The 24109-nt window shown below is 31.5% G+C and overlaps 1 protein-coding gene across 6 annotated transcripts; it reads left to right on the top strand.

Moving 5' to 3' along the window:
* The first annotated feature begins 1442 nt into the window (after nucleotides 1-1442).
* LOC130446076 (golgin subfamily A member 6-like protein 25) lies at nucleotides 1443-23428 on the top strand. 6 transcript variants are annotated; one of them, XM_056782121.1, is made up of 10 exons: nucleotides 1443-1716; nucleotides 12301-12452; nucleotides 12692-12826; nucleotides 14237-14670; nucleotides 14950-15393; nucleotides 20376-20553; nucleotides 20719-20883; nucleotides 21021-21333; nucleotides 22138-22281; nucleotides 22608-23428. In XM_056782121.1, exons 1-10 carry the CDS (start codon nucleotides 1517-1519, stop codon nucleotides 22999-23001), a joined length of 2559 nt encoding a protein of 852 aa, XP_056638099.1. In that variant the 5' UTR covers nucleotides 1443-1516; the 3' UTR covers nucleotides 23002-23428. The 6 variants fall into 6 exon arrangements, with proteins under 6 accessions (XP_056638099.1, XP_056638100.1, XP_056638102.1 ...); XM_056782122.1 differs by having other exon boundaries at nucleotides 21024-21333; nucleotides 22608-23424; XM_056782124.1 differs by having other exon boundaries at nucleotides 1486-1716; nucleotides 20719-20874; nucleotides 21024-21333; nucleotides 22608-23424.
* Nucleotides 23429-24109: the final 681 nt, after the last annotated feature.

The raw sequence follows: 24109 nt of genomic DNA, 5'->3' as shown, positions 1-24109 counted from the left end.
TGGGATTAAAGAGTGTATGCCACATCATTGAAATATACCAGTGCGATGTTCAGATAAAAGGCTCAGCCTGTATTGGAGAGCTCGCGTCGCGCACGGGAAATCATACCCTCGGTCATTCCAAAGTGTTAATATAGAACTGTCCAGTCACTGTTTGGCCAGAAGGAACATATTAACGATGCTGTGAATAGTAGTTACATGTATGGAAATTTACATTGAATGAAAGTTTACATTAAACTCACTTGAGCTTATGAAGTGCTGTGTTCTTTGTCCATATACTTCAGAACCTTCAGCACAGTGGGGGTGGATAGAGTCAATGACGTTTGGTCCAAGTGGAGCATTCAATTTTGTCCACAAAAATACCACTACTTATAATTGTTTTAATGTAAATAACGCAGTCCCCTAAGCCAATATGGTGGTTGCTAATTATTAGATAATAGAGATTTCATAAGTAGTTAAATCTTTCAAAAATTGACTTATCTAATAATACAAAAAATACTAAATGTATTGATAGAAAACACTATTTAAAATAAGTACTTTTTCTAGTGGTTTTAGTAAAAATCATTATGTGAAAACGGCATTTTGAGATAACAAAAACACTTCCAACAATAATAAAAACATCTTACCAGATGATCATTAAATAGTTAATGAAACACAGCATAACCTCACATGAGAATCGCAAATTAATTTCTGGAGTGTATCAATAAGAAACCACCAAATAAACTTTTATTAGCAACTACTTTGATTTTTTAGACGCTACCTCAATGAGTTTCTTTGAGGTGTGACCTCATCTCGGAACTAAAGAGTGTATGCGACATCATTGAAATATACCAGTGCATTGTTGAGGTGCAAGATTCAACCTGTCTTGGCAAGAGTGTTGACATTGAACCGTCCAGTAACTGTTTGGCTAGAAGGAACATATATTATCTATGCCGTGAATATCGATAATCAATCGCGAATTAGACGAATTGCTGTCTACTAGTCTCAGGGTCATACCCAAATATCCAAGTGCAATCACTAAGTTTTTATACTGGCTCTCATCATTCTTGTTGATGGGTTAGAAAGTTTGGCACCATCAATGCGCATATTTTTTTTCATGTTTATATCTTCCTGTAATATCTTACTAATGATTTCTTTGTCGATATTTAATTCATCAAACAAGACACGAATAACACAGTGCTAGTGAAATTATCGACCCTCTTTGAACTGTCACTTATTCAAACACGTATTTTTTTCGTCAGAGTAGGCATAATAAATGAAAGAGAATGTTCCTTTGCTGGATAGATGTAAAGAAAGTTTTCTCAGTTTCCTATTTATGACTAAAATCCAGAAACCTCATTGCTATATCTCTTCTGTATCTTTTTAATTGAATTTTGTGTAAAACCTGGTACATTACGTATAAACACTGACCGAGTACAAGGCCTCGCGTTCTTGTGCCAGAAATAGACAAAGTATTATCCACTATCGTGCCAAACGCGGTGAATTTAGAAGCAGATTGTACGTGTAATTAACAAGAGTTATGAGTTTTGTGAGAAGTATTTTTGGTTCTGGTGATAACAAAGATACGGAAGTGGAAGATGACACCAGTGACGAAACGTCTTCGTCCTCGGATACGGGATTTTTAAGTAATATGAGTAACAGTGATTTGGAAAATAGTTTGGGCTCTAATGGAAACGGGGATCCCGACTGTTCAACGATTTCCAATTTTTTTGGTTATTGGTAAGACAATAAAATTAGTTTTTTATGTCTAAACTATATATAATTCCTTTATCATTTTAATAGAGGTAAATATAATTGATATTTCTACTAACAAATAATTTCATGTATTGGAAAAATTTTGATTATTAATGAAATTCAACAACTCTAATTAAATTTCTTGTTGGCGAAACTGTTCGAAATATTCAATTAACACTATTATTACTAGTGCATGACATTTATTTTTAGCTACAAAACTAATACTGTGGCTTGAAATTGTAATAATAAACTGTATATAATCCTTCAAGAAGATAATGCATTTGTAAATGCAAATATAAAATAGTATTTTGTGCATATTTACGATTAAATGACGAAAGTTTATTATTTTTCGAGTTCGAGAATATTCAGTTATCACGTTAAAGCTTCATTCTTCTCTAAAAGCTTAATAATTACTACAGCCATCTGTAGTTCCAACAATTTAAGCTTCTTTCTTTACGTAAATTGAATAAAACATGAATAGAGAATATTATCGTATATTCGAAAATAAATGATAATACCCCGGAGGTAAACTCCAATATATCATCATAAATCAGCGACGGAATATTTGTAAAGTAAATTTTTGGATCAAAATAAAAAAAGTTCAGCATATAGTACCGGTAGACCATCGGATTATGGTCAGAGAGAGAATGATCTATCGGACCATCGGCACATGACCACTGAGCCATTTTTTCAAGTCTGAGATCAGAAAATAATCCGAGGGGCTAAATCTGGCCAATAGGGTGCATGAAGTATCTATTCAAACTTTAATTCATTAATTTTGGCCATTGCAATAACGGATATGTGAACTCGTACATTGTCTTGCTGAAACTACACTGTCATTTTAGCCAAATGCGGCGGTTTTTGATTGATTTTTTCATCTATCTTCGGAACTTATTAAATGTAAAAGTACTTTTCCAGCAGAACTGCGCACCTTTTCACAATTCGGTGATCGCTATTCCCAAAATCTGGCCCCAGCAACTTTTTCCTGCTTACCTTAAAGTTTTATTTGAAGGAGAGATATTTAAACGACTATTTTGAAGTGAGAAGGCAATAATAAAATTATTGGAAGAATTGGAAAGTTAGAGCATCGCTAAAATGAGTGTATAGACTTAAAAGGAGACTTTATTGTGAAATAAAAATGATTATCGAACAAAATGTCTTGTTTCTTTGTCAGATAAAAAATCTTTTCATATAACCTTCGTATTTCAATTCAATTTGTGCAATAAAAATGATACAAACGTCTAATTATGCTCCTGTGTACATTTAGATACTTTAGGGTTAAAAGTACATGTCGCTCTTGTACTGTTTAGGCTATAGTTCCTAAGTTTCTAGCAGATAGATAATGAGCAACTATTTACAGACTTGGAAGCAACGACGGCATAAACCCAGTTTTGTTAGATATGCCACTCCCACTATATCAACCGGATTTAATCCCCATTGAACTGGTTTTGTTAGCACAACTAGGTCCGTTTAAGACTCAAAAATAATGTCATCCGATATCATAACAAATTATACATCATACATCGCTAACCATCGCTGCAGCTCAGCCACAACGCAAGTCTACATAGATAGATCTGATCTTCACTTTTAATCGAGATTTGGAAATTGGTAGTCATGTAGCAGGGTGTCCAACGGATTCAGCAACATTTTGAAAATGCTCTATGTAACAAAAAAGTTCGGGAACCAATGATCTAAAAGGACTAATGTTAAATTTATCTTGCATGATAATGTTCTCTTGGATTCTTTCAATGACTCTAAAAAATCGAAAAGCATCTTCAATGCTTTAATAGGTCCAAAAAGGATTTCGATTCTCTTACAAGAATTTTTGATAATTGTAATGTAAAAGTGATTGGAATGCATGAACTGAAATTCTCCTTCTTTCTTGTACAATAGGTCTAACTTCTGTTCCTTCTTCGAATCTTTCCTAATTCTGGCATTCATGGTCGATCTTAACTCCGTATTACAATTGGAGATTTATTCTTTAATATTCTAACCAGTATGTAATTCCATTTATATGTTTCCATTGTTTTTTACCCATTCGTTGATGTTATCTACGTCTGATGTTTTCGCTTCTTTCTCGATTATTAGTATTTTTCCTGAGATTCGTCTAAATGTAAATTAGATTTCATTGAAAAATTTATAATCCACGATTACGGAGCTCTCGGAATTGGAAGCTCCTCGCCTATCAACATAATTCCTACTTGAAATTGTTCACTTCGTTTTAAAAGTGATATTTTTAACCGTGGATAAATAAATTTGTTTTGTTTTGACGTGTTTTATTTTTGTGATGTCCAACGTAGTTTAAATATTGCATCCTTCAAACAAAGCCATACATTTTCTTTTGTTGAAAAGGAACAACGATAATGAGAAAATAATGTCATGAACTTGACTTATAAAAAGATCAACCCTACCCTTGTTCATACCAAAAAGGTATACTGTGTTGTTTAATTAGTATCAAGATACATACATGAAAATGGCCCTATTACCAAGCAATTTATTTCAATATTTCACAAATGGTGTATCATACGTTATTTCAAGGTATGTGCATTTTTAGATATTCATTGTTTTACTACATATAATAAAAACTAAAGACTTTCCAACATGGATATACCAATCTTCAATTTTGCCGGTAGATGTGCATTTATAGCGTATTCAAATCAATTGAATAAAAAAAAATACTAATTAATATTAATATGACGTTAATGTCATCTATTATTATAATTATTCAATAAAATAACCTGCTACACAACTTTATTTGCACCTGTAAGGTAACTTGAAATATTGATAACGATTTTGTATTTTTCTTTATTTGTTTTGATGATATTACTTTGAACTACCACACTTATATTCAGTCCTTTTATAAAGAGTAACAGATTATGGTATAGTTCTTTCAATATAAATTGTAAATTATCAAAACCCTTGCCGATAATTTTGTTTGATCTAACATAGCCGCAGATACTTCATTTTATAAATTTATTGTTTTCATTTAAATACTTTTGTATATCTTAAGCGAGAAAGTATTCGTTAAATGCGCTTAATTGTAGTTCTACTTGGAAAATCATTATTACTCCTCGTTAACTTGTTACAACTGAATATTAAATTATAAAATAGACGAGTAAAATGTACTTACCTGGAAGGGCGTTTGATTTAAACAAGGTACCAGACGTGAACTGAGCCCTTTTTGTACCCCATTCGTTTTTTCCTGGAAAACGAAATTTCAAAGCAAAAACCATAAAGGAAAATAAATTATTTGTGAATAAAACAAAAGAAAAAAAAACATTTCAATTTCAAAGTATCTTTATAAATAATAATGGTAGTTAGAATCGCCTGAACTAGAGTCTTCATTTGATTGAATTCTGAAGGGTTGTTAAGAGGATGATACCACATAATCATCTTCTTCTTTGATAATATTTACGAGTTCTACAACCTCTTTTCTCAGTTCTGGAGACTAATGACATTTTCGTAATTAGTTTGCCCATATTAACTCTATAGGCTAAAATGTGCAATAATAAGGAGGTAGACTGAAAAGAGTTTGACCCTGTTCTTTGCACAGTTTGTCAATATAATAAACTTTAGACCTTTAATAACAATAAGCAATTCTTTGGCTGTTGGGCCTTTTTTACGATAGCAATATTTTTTTCAGACATAAATGCTAAAATTTGATTGTGGTGGAATGTTAGGTAAAAGCTATTCATTAAACAACTTTTCTAATAATTCTGCTGTCAGATCTTCATGATAATCATCTGCAAGGTTTTTAATTTTTTTAACAGATATTAATGAATCATTAGACACGAAACCGTCTTTGTTTTCAACGTGCAATATTATAATACGCTTCCCTTTAGAACAAGGCACATTCAATCAGAAATTTTTACTATTGTCAACCCAACCAAACCATGTTTCAGCTAGATAAATTATGTGTCTATTAGACAGTGGCGGATTTATAGATTTGCCGCCAGTAGGCTATTCAATTTTTTCCGCCTCTAAATTTTGATATCTTATTCCACAATCATATCAATTTTTTATCAATAAAATTCCAACTTTATAATTTGGGCTCCATCATCCTTCCCATATAGTTATTATTATTGAGAACTATGGTACCGTGTTAGAACCTTGATTATTTTTACAGCAAAGAATTATCACAAAACATTATTTTTAGGGAAAAATATCTCAATCATATACCACTTTTAATGTAAGGTAAGGTATGTCTTAAAACTATATAATACTTACATAATATGAATTAAGATTACGTAAAAAACATACATTTGGCGAACGTTGATTAACATTTATTATTTCACTCACAGTTTAAAAACAATACAATAAATATATCTTTTCTTAATTATTTGCTAGCATCATAATTATATTATGATGCATATATATATATATAAGTTAAATTATAAAAGCATTACAATATATTTTTGCGAGACTTTGAATTCGCAAAATCATTTATTATATCTTCGAACAAAATCTTGTTCATTAGCTGTGACTCTATGCACAAGAGAGCTAAAGCGTTTAGCTTCTCTTGACTTAAAGTCGATCGTAGGTAGCTCTTTACTTTCTTCAAGCAAGAGAAGCTTCTTTCACCTGAACAATTTGCCGCTGGTGTACAAAGAGCCACACGAAGTGCTATATCCAAGTTTGGATAAATGTTTCTTAGATTCTGTTCTCGCAGGAATGAAGACAGACTTATTAATGATCCAGAAATTGGTTTTATTGAAATTCTTTCAGACGAAAGGTAGCTTTGAAAGTGTAGTAATTCCTGAACTAAGTCTGTTTCTAAATCATTAGGATACATTTTTTTGAAAAACTGGCTTTTTCCGTCAGAACTGATGGTAACAACTCATTCATTTTGGTAAGAAATGAAAATTTTTCGTTAAATCCTTGATAAGCCTCTTGCCGTTTTGCTAACTCGGATATGTGTCTATCTATGACAACGAGAAACGTATTAACCCTGAAGTAATCACTCGCAGCTATTCCAATATCTTCATCTGGTGTCTCATCAAATCTTTTTTTTTTCTTTTTGGTTGTCTTTTTTCATCTCTCTTGTATATTCTTTCGATACACTTAACTCGATCGCTTTTTTTTCGAAGTACTTGAAATTCTCTCGTTCATGAAAAACTTACGAAGTGATTCGTAAGATCAGCAACGGTAATCAAATCTATGATAGAAGTCTGAATTTGAACATCCACTTTGATTATTCTCTCCAAAAAAACATCCCATGCAACAACCATTACCGCCGTTTCCAGTATTTCTAAATTCAAAAGTGCTCCCTCCGCTTACTGTCGCGTTACAGGCTTTTCGGTACAGTTATACAGAATATATGTAAAAATTACTAAATTTCATAATCATTAATGTATAATTAGTAAAGCGTTTAGGAATTGTTCATGCAGAGTTGTTGAAATATTTATTAATTAGCACTGTATATGAGAATATTTCGATTTTTATTAAATATTTTAATTTCTCTCCAATTTTCGAAATTCGTATTATGTGTGTGTATAATATTTTTTTTTTGAAATTTGTAAACCGAAATAAATTTGCCGCCCTAGGCTCCAGCCTACTCAGCCTGCTGGTAAATCCACCACTGCTATTAGAACTTCGATAGTCTTACGCAAATAATCTTGTCACCATCGAACAATCCTTGAAGATTAGGTTATTGCCATCCGTTTATTCAGTTTTTTATGTTTAAACATAAAAACTAATATAGATTCCGTTACGAAAAAATTTTGTTGAGGAAATACAATTTATTTTGTTTAGAAATTCTTTGTATATGTATAGATTTTGAATATAAAATGAACAAATAATGAGAACTAAGGTTAGTTTGAAAATTTAATAATAGTCACATAGATATTCTCCTTTTAATTTTTGTTCAGAGAAATATAAAAAAGTGAGTAAATTAGTGACGCTAGTCACTCAAAAAAATAACATTATCGAAAAAACAGATCTTTATTTTTAACATTCTAGTAACTAAAAAGAGGATATTAGTCAGTTTTTCCCACTTTCTGTGACGCACATAATGTATGCGCTTCCGTGGTATCTGACGTTTCGTAATACATGCTTGAAAATTTATAAATAACTCAAAAGTGGTGTTCAAAATTTCTCAAGTTGAATATTGAAAGGTATGCAAACTGACACAGTATACTTCTCGTTTGTGGATATGTTAGGTTAAGTGCGACAAGCTTGTTACATGGAAACATTAACGGATCTGTTCACGAGGTGTTAATGAAGCATTTCTAATAAACTCTCAGCTATGCTGCCAGGTTGGCTGACAAGGTATTTGTTTTCAACATATTTTTGGAAGTATTCGCACACAAAATAATGTCCACCCCTCCAGATTTTTCTGATCGATTTAACAAATGAAAGAAAAACGTGACCTTACACTACTCGACATATTTAATTTCAAAATATGTCAGTGATTCGTGAAGTTGTATGACGTAACTCTACAGTTTTTGTCTTAGGAAATATTATCGATTCTTGAATATGTGATTCCCCAGAATACATTTTTTATCACAAAAAATACACACGATAGAATAATAACAATAGTTAACCTAAGGATTCTAAGTATCCTGAGATGGAATTTTCGATTTAATACATTTGTTCCAATAACAATGATGATCTTTTGTAGTGCTTTGTATAAATGTTACTTTATTATTGCAACAAAGTATGTTTGTTTCAATTATTGAGGAGATTATCCATACTAATCCGATATTTTAACTCACTCAGTTTTGTTATGCAGATACAAATTATTGGAAAATGATATATGAGAAAGCTAATTTTTGACCTAACTGAAAATATAACCGAATTGTTTAAATAAAGACTATTTTTCATAAGATTAGGCTTGGAAAATAACTTTTCGATACAATACAACTTAGAGAAGTGAAATTTTAAAAACATTAAACTTATAAAACCAAAGTTTTGATATAATTGAACCTAGACAAGGTGATGTTTAACCAAATTGACTTAGAAAAGAATATTTTTCAACAAATTAAGCTTATAAAAGCAATGTTTCATACAATTAAACTTAGAAAAGTGAAATTTTCAGAAAATTATATAACAAAAGTTATAAAATCAAACTGTTGTGAAAATTGAAACTGGAGAAGTTGATGTTTGCCAGAATTAACATAGAAAAGACAATTTTTAACAAATGAAGCTTAGTAAAGCAATATAAAAGAGAATTTTAATGACCGATTTGACATAGAAGAGTCAATTTTCCGCAAAATTAATCTTGGAAAAGTGAAAGTTTTACTAAATTAAACGTCTAAAAGTTACATTTATATGTAGAAAATCGCATGCTTTTAGTAAGTAGCATATAAAACAGTATTTTTGGACAAAGTAAACGGTTATAACCCAATTTACATAAATATTATTTGAGCTTGGAGAAGTAAAGAAGGTTAACCTTAGTAACGAATTTTTACTAAACTAAAGTCATAAAAGCGTATTTTTGATCAAACTAAATTTGGTAAATCGAATTTTGGATTAGAAAAGATAATTTTCCACACAATTAAACTTAGAGAAGCAGATTTTTTATTTAATATAACTTACGATACCGCATGTTTCACACAACCAAGCTTACAAAATCCAATTAAAATAACAAACGATAATTTTTGACAGAATTAAAGTTACGGAGAGCAAGTTTTGAATAAATGTTTGACCAAATAAAACTTTTAAAAGCCAATTTTGCCTTTGAAAAACCAATATTTACCAAATCAACTTTTTCTGGACCAAATAACACTTGTTACTGTCAGACCAAATTCAATTAAGAGCCAGTTTTTGCCCAAGTTAAAGTTGAAAAGGAAACGTTTAGAGAGTAATTTGTCTACAAGTTCTCTTGAAATGAATCCAAATTTTCCAAGCTCAACTTGAAAGGGTCAATTTTTGAACAAATGAATTTTGAAATAGATATTTTGAATAAATTCAACCTAGACAAACCAGTTTCAGAAATATGCGTAGGAGTATTATATCTGCAAGACTACTTACGTCTTTAGATAAGTACAAATATAATTTCAGAATTTGAACGATCAACACCAGACTATCGATTTAACATCATTTTAAAAATAGAGTATGTATACAGGTTCTTCAAATATCAAAGTAAACACAATTTGTATATTATACATTCAGTAATTTTAGATTTTATCGTTTCAAATTCATCATTTAAATATTAGCATATTGAATATTATTTTGAAAGTTAATTTCAATTAACTTTTTGATTTCGTAAAAGTTTAATATATCACCAAATATTGTATACATCTGTATAGTACTTTTTCTTAATAACCTCCATAAATATTGGGTTGAACACCAAATTCATATAAAATCAAGAGAATCATTCGATCTCCGTAGATTGTTTCTATCATCATAATCAACAATTTATTCAATCCTACCCAATTATGGTTATAATTCTGATACATTTTGCTTCATTTATTGAGGGAATAGTGCCTTGCTTTAATTTGGGGATATCAACTATCCTCTTTATATTTTGCCACTCCGCTCTGTTTGCTGCAGAAGCAAATGGGATCAAAACACCATTCTAGAAATAACCAAAAATGCCATCAAATGATGGCTGACTAGCGTTTTAATAACTAAGTTATCGTCTCCAAAGGCTGAAAGTTAATCTTCACAATAAGAAGCTGATAACTCATCTTAGCCGATAGCCAAGCAGCTAATAGAGCTCTAAGCTTCAATATCATAAGATCCAAGTAATATAAGCTAAGTAAGAAGAATAAAGTTACCCTCCAATGGGTACAGGAGGAACACAGCAGTGGAGGGGAATGAAATAACTGACTTGCTAAAGTAGGATCAAATAAACTATTTATATGCCCTAACTCTTTTGCGAAATTAGCTACAGAATAATAGAGAAAACACAGTAAAATAAATTGGATGGGGATGAAACCAGCTACTGGAACAATTTATAGGGGTTGAGACAGGCGAAGATACTCCTCGGAGATTATAACAAGGAAAGATTTGTTGAATGTACAAACCTAGACAAGAATAATCTATAAATACGGAATAGTAACGTATGGAATAGGAGATGAAGATCTCTGGAAGCTAGAGCCATTCCACATTCTTAACTTTCTAAGAGTATTGAATAGAATATTTTCTATGAATAGATCAGCTGTAAACACTGAATATGAGTATGAGAGAAAGTATTAATAACAGATCCTTGGAAACGCAGTGAACATGTCAACCTAATTACAAACATACCTACACAAAAATACAAATGTCATGTAAATATTGAAAGGTAACCTATACACCTGGCGTTATGACAAAATCAAAAAATCGAGCCAAGAGAATTTAAATTATTTTCTGGTCGAATTCAACGCAGCTGACACGTATATAAATCGCAAAATCAATTGACTTGGATTTAAAACAGACATTCACATTACAATCTATGTTTACGTGATTATCTAGCGAAAACACAAACCAGTGGTTCCAATTAACAAAGTTCAGATACCTCGTTTGTTATTGTAAAACTCGTAGATTATTGAATCTTTCATCAAGTTTAATAAAATGATGCCCTATATCATGGGTGGGCAAATACTTTTAAACGCGGATCAAAATGGAATTTTAAAAATGTCTCCCGGGCCGGAGGACCATACACGCAAATGTTTTAAGTTAAGTTTTCTTCCCTGTTCAAGATATGTTTTTGATAATAACACTATAAATAAGCTTTTGAACAGAGAAATTTGACAGTTAATAAGATATACTTAATAGTAATAATAAATTGTTTTATTGAACAAAGTACATGCTTCTTCATGTATTTGAAGTATATCGCCATTACCTTCCCTCATTAGAATTTCTATCCTCTCTCTTTCGGTTAAAGAAACCATAATAAAAAAATTGGTATGATGCTAATTATATGGCTGACACTGACAAACAGCGCAAAAAGGCCTATAGCTTCAGAGCTCTCTTTATATTGTTAGCTTGATCTCCTTTTATAAATGTCTCCATTTGATCCAGTTCTGTGCCTCTTTCTTTACCAAACCTGTTTATATCTATTTTCACCTCTTCTATCCATTTCTTCTTGGTTTTCCTTTTCTTATTTTCTCCCTTCTCCTGTTATAAATCACTTTTTCGGAAAAATCATTCATTCGAGAAATGTTCAAGTGGCAGCTTTGGTTGAAATTTGCTCTTCCGTTTATTATACTGCGATCTGAGGAATTCGAAAATTTCTATCGAATGTCATGGTGTGATTTTATATTTCTGTTTTCCAAAATGAAGCCATTCATACTTAAACAAAGAATACATTTGAAAGAAACAAACTGAACTGAGTCTAGTCAGAAGTTTTGTGTTCAACCTTCTTTTCACTCTAAGTCCTTCGACTCGGGCACAAAAACTGAGAATGATGGGAAATTGAGTGAAGCGAGGTAGCAAAATCTTATTCGGTCAACCTCGATCAACTTTGCGAGGAGTGTCATGGACGCTTAAAGCTATACAGTATTCATTTCAATATGCTATTCAACTTCATTTTATTCTATATAAAAATTGTTAGTCAGCGTGATTATAGGATCACTACAAATTATAATAAAACATAATAGTACTTAAAATGTTTGTAGAAATTTGATAAGACTTTTATTTCAGGAAAAACCTGGTCAACCAGGAAGCTAAATTTCAAAGTAAACTCAACGAACTTACGAAAGAACTATCCATCAGAGATGCAGAAGCGAATAAACTTAGATTTCAAATGGAAGAACTACAACGAGATGCTTTCGCTAAATCAGCTGGAATGGACAGTGAGTATAATAGTCATTTTATGCATATTCTATCATGAATTCACATTAGGAAGATAGATAGAAGATAAAACATCTTGTACATAGACGGAATCATAATGGACACAAATTCGCCAACCTTTTCTGAAAGAAAAAAAAGATATTTTGACTATTCTCCGCTGCTATATTAGTAGGCAAAATATTATTAATGGATAATTATTTTTCACAAAATTAACTATTATCCATTGAAAATTTGTTTCTAGGATTGGAATCGGAACTAAAAGAGGCCCAAAAAGAGTGTGAATCTATTGGAAGGACTATACGAACGTTAGAGAATGACCTCGAAAATCAAAAAAAGCGAAATATCCTATTAAATAGAGAATTAGAAGAAAAAACAGGCAAGTAAAATTATGAATACGAAAGTTGTCTGAGAAGTTACCTACCTAACACAGAAACAAGATATTCTAAACTCCTTTCATGTCTATATACTTAGTCCATCGATGCTGTAATTTTGTTAATATTCCCAAATAATAGTTGCTATCTTTCTCCTCAAAATAAGTGTTCACGTATGGAGTAAAGTCCCCGTCTGATGACAATCTCTTCTGAATCATTAGGGTTAGGTTAGGTTAGGAAACGAAAAAGGCACTTGGGGCCAAATCTGGTGAGTACGTCGGGTAATAAATCAATACCTATCACAAGAAACGATCCGGCCGGAAAAGTGATTTTTTGGAACAGATTCGCCCTTTGCAATCAACTGTGTCAAATATTTTTTTCATTTCATAACTGAAGTGGAGGATCCAGGTCTTATCTGCAGTTATTAATCGCGAAAAAAATGCAACTCGTTGCTTAACTGTGTGTAAATGAGGCCTGGGAAGGTTTGGTTAGGTTAGTTTAGGCAACTTCGATCTTAATTAGTCGTGGTTTACTCGGATTCCCGAGGCCCATTATGCCACCCTTTATTTTCCACGATTTGGGAGCTTAGTTAACCTCCCTCTTTTTTCTTTTTATCGCTTATTTTTAATCATTTCTATCCCAAAATAAAGTTTTTTACTTTTCCTATTTCCAATTCTGCTATTTTTACAATGCAATCTATTGTGTTGCCTCCAAACATTTGCCGTCGTTTTTCCATTAAGGCATGGCACCGGCAGAGCAGTTGCTTGATCGTCTCTTTTTCTCTGATACACTCTTTGAAATAGTTGTCCGTTTTCACTCCCCATTTCTGAAGTTTTATGTAATATCCAGTGATCCCTCCAATGATCTTTTGTATTAATTGTTTTATCTTTATTTATCATTGGCCAAATTTCTTTGGATATCGTGCAATCACTTCTGTTTGACCATATAACCTGATGTTTGTCTCTATTTCTTGTGTCATTAGCAACAATTCCATCGGTATTAGCACTGTTATTGTCTCTTTTCTGGCATTCTCTCCACTCGTCTCACCTTTAGGATGCCCATCTCCCTTAGAATTCCACTTTATTCTGCAGAGGCTTACTCCAGTGTCACGAATCAAGAAGAGTGCCTCGCGATAGCTCAATAACACTTAGGATTTTTTAAGGCTGTGGGTGTAGGTTATAGCAATATTTGATTCACCACTTTCCCTAACGAATAAGCCTAAGATATATTTATTCTTCCACTTGCGAAGGCGTATTGCCTTTTGAAAACAAATATTTAATGACAGCTCTATACTCATTTTCAACTATTTAAGTTCTATCGTATTTTTGGATGCAGTTCTTTGGTTTGAAATATTATTTATTTTTCACAATTTTAATACATGTTAACATTGATTTTCATTACTCTGTGTTTTTTAGAATCTTTCAGCGTCTCAGAAAAAGACTATAAATCTAAAATAGAATACCTCGAAAATGTAATAGCGGAACTACGTCAAAGAATCGAAAATTTAGAGCAACAAATTAAATCTTTACAAGAAGAAAAACTGCAATTATCAAAACGACAAGAAGAAATATTACTTGAAAGGGGGGAAGAAACAGAAAAAATAGTAAAAACATTGGAACAAACACAAAAGCAGAAGGAACAGCTAGAAGAAAAATGGAAAAAAGACTTTGAAAATTTGAGAACGGTGAACATATTACGAGAACAAGAATTGTTGAATGATTTCGAATGGAAATTGAGAGATGTAGAACAGACGTGTAAGAAAAAAATAGACGAAAAAGAAGAGATTTTGCAAATATCATTGGAACATTCGCGAAATAAAGAGAAAGAAGCTGAAGAATTATCACTTAAGGTTCGTTAATTAAACCTTTATGCTATTATATGTTTGCAATTGAACAAGTTATAGTCGGTAGCCTGAAATTTGACAGGTCCTATTTTTCATTCTTATTATTCTCTACAACTACCTTCCTATTCTTTCCATCAGTTCATCAACGCTAGACTTATAGACTATAAACGATTTTTAAGACAAAATATATTTTTCGATAGTTTTCAAATTTGAGCTCTGTTGATAGTCAATAGAAAAATAAGGTGGTCACTTTTTGGTTTCAATAAAATTAATTCTTTATTTTAGATGGAAAGTCTTAAATTATTAGAAGAGGAGGTGAATGAACTGAAAGAGAAAACGACTGACCAAAGTAAAATAATGAAAAATATGCATGATGAACACGAACAAATGCGAGAAAATGAGGAAAATTTAAAATCAGAAGTGAAAAAATTAAGAAACTTGATAAATTTAGAAAAGGAAAATCTTCAACATATGCAACGAATGCACCAACAAGAAATTTTAGATAAAGAAAGGAAGTTACAACAAACATTAAACGAAAAGAAGATCGAAATTGCGACATATTGGGAAGAAAAATTATTAAACGAAATATCCAGACTGAAAGACGAGCTAGAACAAGTTTATACCGAAGAGAAGTATACTGCTATAGAATCGGTTAAAAGAAATAAGGATGCTGACTTCAGAAAAGCGCAGGAACAGTGGAAACAAAAGTATCAAGAGTATGTGAACGAGGTGAGTTGTTCATTTTAATTCTAATTAACAAATATTTCCAGGCAATTTTCCTCCAATTGAGATATTCGATTGAAAATACTTCAATAAAAATATATGTGTATTTAATGTGAACATCAGATATCAAAAATTAGCAGTCGTATAGGAGATTTGTCAAGAAACATGATTTCTTATAATCACAAGTAGTATCATTGGTTTCTTTTTGCTTACCTATGAGGAAAATGGAAAATTCCTATAAGCAGAAACTAGAAAACAACGTGAGAAAAATAGTACTTTCCACTCTAGGGTACCAAATTTTCTGAATTTTGTTTTATATGAAAAAATGATGAATTAGTAATGAAACATCTCAAAGATACTGTCTTCACAAACTTTACATACATATCCCATTCTTTTTCTGTTATGTAGATGACTACATTACTGATGTACTAATGATATTCAATTCTCAAATCTCATATGTCATCTTATATAAATTAACCATATTACAAAACTAGGATGGTATACTGATGGTTTGACTGATAAAACTATCCAATTATCATGAAAAAAACTGCATTAAGAGTATATAGTTATTATCCTTTAGTAAATGATAAATAACGTATTCAGAGAGGATTAAACAAATACCCTTTTTATTACTATAATATTATTAACCAGAATTTCATCAACAACTTTCAAATTATATTACTAAATATGTCATGAAGGCTAATAATTGTACGTCCAAACTAGCGTGGATAGTATGAACAAACTTTGAAAGCACTTGCTAGCAAAAACAAAATAAATAACCATAATGTTGTAACTACTAGATCAACAGAACAAAAAAAAAAGGGCAACGACTCCAAATTTTAGAGTCTCTTAGCTCTATTGTACCTCATAATACCTCACATCAACAATGGACTGAATGGACGGCGAATAAACAATCCAGTACTTAGATAATCCAAAAGATTTCTAACCATATCAGGTAAGAAGTCTCCGGAACTTATCGGGATGTCCAGAAATGGCTTTGAACTGGTGGTCGGTGTTTCGACAAGACATAACCCTACCAAATAGCACCTTAAGACGATAGGTATGGAAGAATCTACCATTATAGACTATGCGAGTAAGTCATAAAGACATACCTTCCTTTGGGAGGAGTGTTTGTATTTTGGAAGCAGGACAATGAGATATGAAATGACTACTCAAACAATCAAATCTAGAACACCTGAAAACAATAAGCCAAGAAGTTCCTTGTAATAATTGTGAAGTTGTTTACATAGGACAGATATGTGAATATTTAGAAAATAAACCAAAAAAACTATAATACGGAAAAACAACAAAACTGCGTCAGCAAACCATAAAGTATCAAAAAACATACATTTAATTTTGAAAATAAAAAATTGAAACGGAGTTGAATATAATATAATGAACTTTTAGAAACGGTTCACATACATAGAAACGAGAAAGAAACATTTCATTTCATAAATTTAAGTATAACTGAATAATTTGATTCAAGGGTTGCTTCTTTTTTGTGATATGACAACTAAGGATAAAATATCGAAAAACTTCTGCTGGAGTTTTTTGACCGTCTTACTAAATTAAACTGAAAGTTATCAAGAGACATGAATTGAATTAAATATACCTCACTACGCGACGGTTGCCAAAAACCAGACAAAAAATATAGTGTTAATGTTTTTTGATACACCGCCAATTGTTATATATTGTGACTAAAATAGTGAAACAATACAATTGTGTCCTTTGCTTGAAATGAATAATAATACATAGTTGCCAATTTGAACTTAGTCTGTGATTTCCAAACAAGACGTAGAAAAAAAAACAAAATAAAACGAATTCAGATTAACAATCAAAGAAATGATTTTTATATAAAAGTCCAACTTTCAATTAACTATAGATAAGATCAAAAACAACTTGAATCTGGTTTATTGAGATTTATTTGATTCATCAATTATTTCGCTACATTTCGTATAATATGGTTCTGTTAATATTTCTAAGGTTGGTCATCATCCGATTCAACAGAGTAGCCCCTTTCCTGTCACTAATACATTACTTCGTTCAGTTTCCGATCAACAGTGAACGTGATCCGGATTATTTTCCGAACATAGATAATGATCTAGTTATTCTGATATTAGTAAATATAATTGTAAAGATTTGATTACCAAGGTACTAATAAGGTTTCCAAAAGAACGCGTAATATATGTGTACGTAAACTGTTAGTAGAAAAGAAAAGAATGTATAAAATTGATGTTTACTAATGATCACTGTTATCGGGAGAAAGGTAAAGACGATAGACTGTAATCGTATTATGAATAATTAACAGATAACTTGGTTCTTAATGACATATTTATATGATTACTTGACATCACTCATCAAAATTTGAAGTTTCTTTATTAGCCGAAAAGAAAAATGCAATAAGTTAATAATATCAATATGTTAATCGTACATAAAACAACACAGCTGCTCCAAATATCACCGGAAGATACTTAGTGAAATAATGTACATTCCTCAAGTGGCGCTGAGCGCTTCCAGGCTATGTGGAATGATGGTAAAATTTCATCTATACACACATTCAGATAATTATTAATACATTTTTAATAGTGAACTTCTATTCTTATAGCTTCCAGTTAAAATTGTAGCTGTTAGTGATACGAAATTATCAATAGTAAATTATTTTTAAGGTTACGTTTACTTTGTAACGATTCTCGAGGACAGCCGTTTTACGTATTTGGTAAATTGGCAAAGCCATTTACTAATGTGAATTTGTTTACGGAAAACGATTCTTAAATAAAGGCAATCAAAATCTCACCTAAAATTGAAATTTTTCCATGGGATTTTGCAAATTTTTTATTGATGAATCAGGTGCAATTGTTGCTGAGTAACAAGAAACAGAGAACATATTTGTGGGGTAAATAATAAATATCAAATTGGTTATTCTTTTAACCTCACGGCGCTGTGCGTGTAGTTCGATCTGGTCAAGGTAGAATGGGTATCAGGGATGGGACCAGGCTGCGGAGTAAAAAGAGAGAGCAGGAGATAATATTGGCTGTTCCGAATTTTTTTGTGCAGTGCCTCTTAAAATATAAGGCAACGGGGAAAAAATAAAAGTATTGAAAAACTAACCGGTACCTGTCCCCTTCCCTGTGCTTTAATCAACTAGAACGATCAATATCTCATGTACCCGCATGAATTTGGGTACAACTATGCTGTGGTTTACGTAACTGATAAGAGCAACTGTATCCCATGGCTTAGTTGAGCTGATGCACGAAATCCCATGGGTGTGCAGCCTGATGCACTAGAGAGTTAGAGGTTAAATAAACCCACTGCTGGACTAGAAATTTGTAAACTTTCATTCTCCCACTACATAAATTCTATAAAATCGTAATTTTTTTGGTATAATTCTTAATAACGATCTATAACTGTAGTTTGAGTTATTTTAGTTCGACAATTTCACTTAGTTTATTTAAAGTTAGATTTTGTCCGAGGGTAATACTTTATCTATGATATTTGGTGTTACTAATTATGTTAGTTACTCCTTTGCTGAAGGAATAATAATGGTGTTTTGAACCCAATCTCTCGTTGAGCTAGAGTGATGTTGTGAACATCCTTCAAATAGTTATTTTGAGGATTTAACTATTTCATTGCATAAAAGTTTTATATAAGTATAGTCCCAGAAATACCTAGCCAAACAAGAAAAACAAAAAATTACGTACTCTCCTTTTAGCTTCATACATTTTTCATGCGTTGTTCAATAATTTCGATACCATTTTTATAATAAGAATCGTCAAACTCCTCAAAATATCCACCAACTGCCGACATCACCTCTTCATTCTACATTCAAACATTAATTCATTAACTTTGGCCATTGCAATAACGGATATTTGAGCTGGTGCATTTTCTTGATGGAACAACACTTACTTCTTAGACAAATGAGGCGATTTTTACTCAATTTCTTCACTCAAATGCTGCAATAAGTTTGCAAAATTATCCTACGAGCATCCCAAATAACAGACGCCATGACCCTGCCTTCTCTGGAGCCTGATTCAGTTTTTAGTTAATACACGATGTACCGCAAGTTTTGTATCATATAACGATGACCTATTTTTTCCATGTTTACAAATTCAATGAAAACGTTCACTATTGATGGCTGCCAAACTAATACTGAACAACGTGGCATCTTCAAGCTTGAAACTGGGACCATCCTCGTAGCTTCATTCATCAGATAAATTTTCTCATTTAGAGTTCTAGGTTGCAAAAATTATCACCACAACACATAAATTAGTGTTTGGTGAAAGCCGTAGAATTGTTGAATTAAAATAAGGCGATTATTGTCTATGCCATGTTAAATTTAATTCTAAGGCAATTTCACATTTGCAAGATGTTCCATGTACAAAATCTGAAACGATCTCAAATTAATCGGTTTGTTAATGAGTTTACATGGTTGATTATCCAAATTCTTTTGTTTCTTTCGTCCGTGGGACAGCAGGAACACAGTGTATCATTGTGTATGAAAAGAATGACCAGTTCGAAACGAATATACCTATTCCTATAAATTTACCTATAAAGTTAAAGTGATTCTACTAGTCATGCTATTAAAATATTGAGATCTCTTTAATGAAATAGACAAGAATGAAATGAAATAAAATAAAGTTTGTGGTAAAATAAGAATCAAAACAAATAAAGAGGTAAATACATTTGCCAAGAAAGGAGACTTACTGGCTTTCTTGCTACTGCAGGCACATGATGTGACTAGATCTAGCTGAAATGGATGAATTCAGGTTCTATTAGATGAAAAATTAAATTTCACTTGTCTGCAAAAAAGATTAATAGAAGTAGTGAAGTTCTAAGCTCACTGAATTCACCATAGATACTGAAATCCCTTATACTAAGAGCAAGAAAACGAATTGTAGATGTCAAGAACATCTTTCCAGATAGTCAATCAATATAATCTTGATCATTGTCTTTGTAACTTGTACTCAAAAGATTTATTTTTGTTTTTGAAGGTTCACACATTGAAAAATGCTTTGGAAGAAAAGGACAAATATTATAAAGAAGAAATTGTGAAGCAGCAATCTATAACAGACCAAGATATTTTTGAGTTACGAAGACTGATGGACAAACTTGATATGTCACATCATGATAAATATGAAAAATTGGTTTTACAGCATGAAACAGAAATAGGTAATTCTCATTAATTTCTGGCATCTTCGTTTCAGATTGTTTCGCAAAAATAATACATAGGTATTAGGTGATATATTTCTTGAGAAATTACGGTAAAGTAATAAATTTAATAAGAACCATCATATTAAAATGTTTTGTGAGATATTGTAAATTATCACATTTTAGAGAAATTAAGAGCAGAACACGAGGAAAATATCGAAAACCGTGATAAATATTGGCAATCTGAAATCGATATACTCAATTCGACAATAGCAAATATGAAACTTCAAATGGAAAACGAAACGCAAGAAAAACTACAAATACTGATACAAAACCATCAGGGTGAGTTAGGTAGGTCAATAATATTAGATTTACAAATCAATTAGGATAAGCCTGTATTTCGATGATATTTCTTTATTTATTTATGTCTTTTGAGCTACGTTTTCGATAAATCTATTTTAAAGAATATTGAATATCATGTTTTCCAGAAGAACAATGGGAAAATCTAATTCAACAGAAAAAAGAAGCGATACAATTTCTAGAAGAAAAATATATTGCCAAATGCGTACAACTTGAAGAACAGTTGAATGTTTTACAAAAATCACATAGTGCACGCGAAGTGGAACTTTTAAAAACTGTGGATTCTTTGAAAAATGAAATACAAAGTAAAGAATCAATTATACAAGATATGCAAAGCAACATGGATATGCTAGAAGGGGGTATCCAAGTATTAAATAAAGAGCTGGCTGAGCAATCTGAATTAATGGCGAAAGAAAAGAAAGAAAGCGAACAAAAACTGAGGTACGTAAAAATATTTTTTTCCAAAAAATCAAACTCTTCACCATATAGAAAATTATCATTATACAGTGTACCCTGTTTACTCAAAGGACCAAGGATATGTAGAATTTAAATCAGGGCAGTGCAAAAGCTGGCCAATGGGCCAGATTCAACCCTTTTGCTTACTTTGTCCGGCCCGTTTTTTTAATATCTGATGTTTGTTTTGGTGAGAATATAATAATAAATTGAAAAAGTGGATTTTGTGTCAATTAAATTTCTTTAAACATTGTATAGAGAAGACTGTTGTATCTTTTTAATTTTCACACAGAAAAAATTTAATAATTATTACAAAAAATTGAATGGGTTATTTTATTTTGTGTCCATTCATGTATCAAATTTGTAAATTAAAAATCTTATTTTTTTTCCAAAATTCACACTCATAGATCTTCCACTTTTTGTCATCAATATCTACGAATAAATTATGAGCCCAACGACCACACTTAATGCACCAGCCCCAATATCACCACAAAATTACTAAAATTTACTTTAATTTAAACTAGAGTGTAGATAGGTAGAGAACGATTTTGAATACATTCCGAGGTTTTATTGAATTTCTCAAATGGAGAGGGAGGTCGATAACAAATTAATTTCTTCAAAAACTCGGATGTTAATAATAAATAAATCAAAAGTGACTACTGCGCTATAATACGTGAACAACAACGAATAAGCCGAATGGCATGTTAGACTGTATGTTTTGACCACTTTTATGATAATCATGGAAACTAAATTGCTATTTATTGGTTACATTGTAAAATATCTTTTTTCTAGGAACATTTTATCGAAAATTTCCAAAATCCAATCTGAAAATGAGAAGGAACAAGAAACCTATCGCTTAAAATTCATAAATTCGCAGAAGCAATATCAACAAACAATTGATCACATGCAAAGAAAATATCAATGTCTGACGAAACTGTAAGTATCATATTTTCATGAGTTACATAACTACCTTTACACTTTTCCATAAGTGGTGTACTCGTAAGAGGCTAATGGTGGTCTCAATTGATAAATCTTAATTAATTGAAGGCAACTTAAAAAAATTTTTCACAAATGTCTCAAAATATGACAATTATCATCAATAGAGCAAAAGTAGATCAGTTTTCTGGATGTAGATTGTTTGAGGAGGCGTTTTGTCTATCCAATCGTTCTACACCTATACCTAGAAAGATATATTGTGCTTGACTCTCAATATCATTGTTCTATCACCAAAATGGAGTAATGCTATTGATTTTTTGTTTCAGTTTTGAAGAAGTGAGGCAGAGATACGAACGTCGCGAATCGAAGCAAGAAGATTTAAACATCATAGCCGATTTAAAACAAATAATAACAGAACAAGAAAAAGATTTGAATTGCTTGAATGAAGAGAAGCGTTATTTTCAAATGAAATTAATAGCCTTAGAAAATTCCTTAGACCACAAATGTTCATCCGAAGACGAGTCATTAAAAGATGAAACAATCTCAGATTCCAATTCTACTGCCTTGCCGAATCAATCAACAAATACGTTGAATTCTAATTTGACTGAGACGAAAAACGGTGATATTATATCTGTCTGCGTACCTTTAGCTTTACCCGATTTAAATCAACAAACTACCTACTTATCGATTCCTCCAACGATAGAAGAATGCGATGAATAACTGCGTCACCATTTTAAATCATATTGCAAAAAGTTGTAAAAATAAAATATGTCAAAACTTGCAATTGTTATAAGATAGCCCTAGAAATAATTTTTTCAATACTATATGTATATTCAACTCATTTTTATATCTATTTTGACTTTTTGGAATATGTGCTGGGCGTAGGTTTGGCAATATACAATTGTTAGATTTCAATTATCAATGGTGTGAATCCAAATTATATTGTTCACTATCAGCATCAATGTTATTAAAATACTTAACACGCACGAATTTTTGTTGCTAGGATACCAACATACTTCTTTATTCAAATAATGCAAGAAGAAACGTTTTTTTGAGTTTGTTTTCCACAACTACTTGCGTGCAGATTGCCTTTTGTTATTATTTATTTGTATATCTTTGAATAAACATTTATTTTATACTTTTTTCAGTTTTCGTGTCTATCTCCATATTTCCCAACCAAAAAAATATATACCATTGCGGATTAAATTTAAAATATATTTAAATAACACAATTCACAATTTTGTAAAAAGCTATTTACCAAGCAAAAGAAATATACATATATAAATAAAGTGGTATCAATAATCTGATTACTGTACTCTACGAATGTCAAACTACTAAGAACCCAATATCCGTGCACAAGCCGCCTCAAAGACCTAATATTATCGTATACAAAAGCTACATGCTATGGTATGTAGAAAGATTTTGAAAAAATAAAAGATGCGCTCGCAAAAATTACAAAAGCTATAGACAATGACTCAAAAAAGGGTTTGGTTTTTTCCTTATATCTTAAAACTTTTTGAGAAATTATGAATCTGAATAAAGATTCAAAAAGCGGAGGAAATTTCTGAATTAAATTGTGGTCGCACTTCGCTACAGGATGAATCTCGTGAAGGTCATTCAAAATCGACTGTTCTGCCGGAAAACTTCGGTTCAGTGATATTGCAAGATCGTCATATCGCGAGATTGAGGCATACTTGGGCAATAACTCCACTGGTATAAAATATTTGACAATCGCTCAAAAAAAGCTTGTGTTGATTAGTGCAAAGAAATACTGAAAAAATACAATTGAAATGCTTCAAAAGACGGTAGCAGGCGATGAATCTTGGAT

Source organism: Diorhabda sublineata, chromosome 6, assembly GCF_026230105.1.
Source record: "Diorhabda sublineata isolate icDioSubl1.1 chromosome 6, icDioSubl1.1, whole genome shotgun sequence".
Classification (NCBI taxonomy): domain Eukaryota; kingdom Metazoa; phylum Arthropoda; class Insecta; order Coleoptera; family Chrysomelidae; genus Diorhabda; species Diorhabda sublineata.
This window is presented reverse-complemented; position numbering and strand designations above follow the sequence as displayed.